The sequence below is a fragment of the Apaloderma vittatum genome, unplaced genomic scaffold (assembly GCF_000703405.1).
Source record: "Apaloderma vittatum isolate BGI_N311 unplaced genomic scaffold, ASM70340v1 scaffold4896, whole genome shotgun sequence".
Taxonomy (NCBI): Eukaryota; Metazoa; Chordata; class Aves; order Trogoniformes; family Trogonidae; genus Apaloderma; species Apaloderma vittatum.
The window spans coordinates 12,611-16,160 of record NW_009723236.1 but is presented as its reverse complement, the minus strand read 5'-3'; the positions used below and the strand labels follow the sequence as shown (position 1 = coordinate 16,160).

Sequence of the window (3,550 nt, the reverse complement as noted above, 5' to 3'; positions counted from 1 at the left end):
AAGTTTGATCTTCATTAGTTCCCATCATGAGCTTACCTTTTCTTAAACATGTGTGATTAGAATTGCGTGCAGCACTCCACATCTATCTCATTGTACGGCAGTTCTCTTTCTTTGGTGGGGGTGTTTCTCCTGAGTGATTGCAAGATTGCAGTTGGCTTTCCTTGGCTGCATCAGGTTGGCAGCTCATGCTTATCCCCTACCTTCTGGAACAGAACAATTGGCTCTCGCTCGTAGGAGAATGTTCCTTGGTACTTGTCGGCTGATGTGCTCACATCTTATATACAACCTATATATGATTAAACTTCCCTAAGAAAGTAAGGGCTTCTCACATCAGTACCCGAAGAGCTCTTGTTGAGTTTATAAGGTAGCTAGTGCTGGCGATAGCAGAAAAGATTTAATTGCTCTTTGTGGAAGAGCTGAGAATTTCTTGGAGAAAGTCTTACTTACGGCAGCATCTTCTGTGCAAGGAAATATGCTAAATGTGTAATCTAAGCTGTTTAAAGTGCCTTAAGTTTTCAGAAGGTTGACACTAAAAATATTTAGCTTTGAAGAGACCATCTCTTTCTTCCACAGCTGGGAATATCCTCTGGTTGAAATGTTGAGCTTCTGATACAGGATGAAGGAGATGATGTAGATCTCAACATACTGGTCAGCCTAATTCGTTGATTAGTTTCTGCTATGTTAACTTTTACTTGAGAGAACTCTCGAGTCTGGGCAGCTGCTGCAATGTCATGTCCATTTTTCATGCTCTTTAATTCCTCACCCGTCTTACTATTTGCTTTTATGTTTCTGGATTGTCTTTCTTCCATGGGTAGATCAAGATATTTCAGAGAACTTCATTGGTGGAGTATTTTTGTTCTCATGGACTTCTAGGCTTAAAAACTTATTTCATTTATTTTCACAGGAAGATTCTTGCAAATTCTAATATTTGCCTCCACCCTTCTATTCCCGTGCAATAGATAAACAACTAGGGTTCCCTGCTCTCACTCTAACCTAGAAAGGAAATTGCATATTATTATATAGAACACAGCTACAGTCCTTGACAATATATTTGCAGGGAAACTGAAAGCAAGTATCAATGTAATTTATAACAAATGGGAAATTTTCATTTTCTTAAAAACAGCTCCTTGTATTTCTTCTCCTTTGATAAGTGTTCAGCTGGGATGGTGGTAAAGGGGTGAAAGCAAACCTATGTATCACTGAGCAGCTTGGCAACGCTTTTCTTGTCCAATGTGAGGTAGTTTCGGGAGACAGCTGCTTGCTATTATTTTGGAGGCTTAAGGATCCAGTTGATCTAGTATAAAATAAAGCTGCAGTTTTTGTTTAGACCTACTTTTGTTTGAGCAAGAGTTTTGTGTTGTTTTGATTGGTTTAGGTTTTAGGGTTTTTTAAGTTCAAGGTACCATTAGGCTACATGTAAAGTGTTTTGTACTGTGAGTTATATTACAGTTACTATACTAATTTAAAATTTTTTTTTAAATACTTAATGCTTTGAATAGATGCTACTAACAATACTGTGGCTTAGGACTAGTGCTTAAATGTAAAACCTTTATAGTGATTAAAGGTAACCTTTTAACTTGGTTATGTCTTTGTACTTTGGAAAAAACCACTTAAATTTCTTAACAGTCAAATCTTGCCTTCTTAATGTTTTCAGCATGTACCCTGGAAAAAATCCACCTAATATTTCACACACATTTGAGCTGGAAAACAGATGCTTGTTAAATTCTTTGGCTATGTAAGGAAGCTGTACATGGTTATATAATCTACATTTTGTCTAAAAATAATAGCTTTTTAATCATAAATGCGTGTATGCTTGAAGCATTAGAATATGTTGTTCCAAATTTAATGATTAATTTGTCTGTGGGTTTATAATTTTTGGAATGAGAGAATTAAACTGGTAGTCGTGTTACAGAATTGTTTAAAAGTTTTGAGTCTGATATAAAAATGTTAAGATACGCCTTTCCATGAAATACTTCAGTGTATCTGTTTCCAATTGAAGAAGTCCTTTGAAATGACTGCTCTGACATATTACATGAATATGCAATTCATGTCCTCTTTTTTTTAAGGGAAACATTGTCTGCAGACATAAAAGAGTTTTTCCTGTTAGTTGTTTAATATTAAAACACAGCAAGTGTAAGTGACCAAACAAATGTGATTTTTATAGCAAGTGACCTAAGTACATTGGAAAATTTGTGGTTAAAATCAGGTTTAAATCAAGTCCTTGCCATCAGTACTAATAATAGTACTGTGTACAGTTGATTTTTATGGAGAATTATAAACGTGGCTGTAAAATGTATCGCAGATATTTTTGTGCTTTACACTGCTTTATAATTCAACATTTCATCTCTTTAAGGTGAATCAAACTTTAGTATTCATCAGTCTTTACAAGGACATTACCTTGCTTTCTGTCAGGCTCCGTGTTCTTGGGTGGGTGGTGGAAAAATATTGAGAAATTGAGTAATAGATTGTCATGTAAAAGTGATTTTATGAATACTTGTACTCGCCGGTTAAAAGATTTGGTTGAACTTAGATTGCCTTAACCTTGTCCTTTTTCTTTTTAGGTCAAAAAACAGTTTTGACAAATGTTCAAGAAGAATTGGATAGGATGACTCGCAAGCCAGACTCTATGGTAACGACAAACTCTCCTCCAACAGAGAATGAAGCTTGATAGCGCATAAAAAATGCATATGTAAATGACCAAATAACTATATGTATATTGATCTGATAAGACCAGGAATTTTCTGCTATGGCAGATGCTACCAGTTTTCTTGGGGCAGGGGAAATGAGGTTACTACATCATTGCCTTGTCCCAGTAAAAAAGTGCACATTCAGGAAGTTTGCATATAAAATCCCTCTGTATAAGATACCCATTTAGAGTTTATATAGGGCAATTCTTTTGGTTTTGGAGGTAAGCAGGTGCAGCTGTGTTTCCTGTTGTGAAGAACACAGAGAAGCAAAATGGAGAATTCTGATTGAAATATTACTACTGATGCACACGAGCCAAGAAGGAGACATGAAATCCTCTTTCGAAGTTACTGGAATTGGCTACTTGTATGTTTGCAAATGCGTTATATTCTTGGAGAAGTAGTGGTGGTGGTGGTGTAACAGAGCGTTAATTAGGTGCAAGAAGCCTAGGTAGGGAATGGAGCCCTTAAAAGGGGAAACAGATTTGGGACAGTGAGAAACCAGAATGTTGGATTGACTGGAGAGGAGCAATGTTGTTAAATCCTGTGTTTCACATAGGGTAAATAATCACTGTTTTAAAAAAGACTACTTTACATTGGAGAATTCCAGGCCAAACACTAAGCATCTTGGGAATTTATTCTTGTTATAAATCTTGGTTTAGTTTTTAAAAAAGTCTAAGAGTGTGGATGCCCTTTTCTGGTGTAGCTGACAAAGGGAGAAACTATAACTTGTTTAGATCCAAGTGCCTGGCACAGTGTGTGATGTGTCTTTAGAAGGTGCTTGAATTTGTTGTGCACTGTAGTACAAACAGTCACTGTTTGGTTTTATTTTAAAATCAGTAGTTTGGCAATTTGTATTTAATTTT

At 36.1% G+C, this 3,550-nt stretch overlaps 1 protein-coding gene across 1 annotated transcript in view; it reads left to right on the top strand.

Annotated features, from left to right (window-relative positions):
• DYNC1LI2 (dynein, cytoplasmic 1, light intermediate chain 2) overlaps positions 1-3,349 on the top strand; it is a gene marked incomplete at its 5' end in the record, with an annotated part of 25,316 nt that extends 21,967 nt beyond the window's left edge. The window contains one exon of the mRNA XM_009872026.1: positions 2,562-3,349. Coding sequence (XP_009870328.1) covers positions 2,562-2,668 — 107 coding nt within the window. The remainder of the gene's footprint in view (positions 1-2,561) is intronic.
• Between the last annotated feature and the right edge of the window lie 201 nt (positions 3,350-3,550).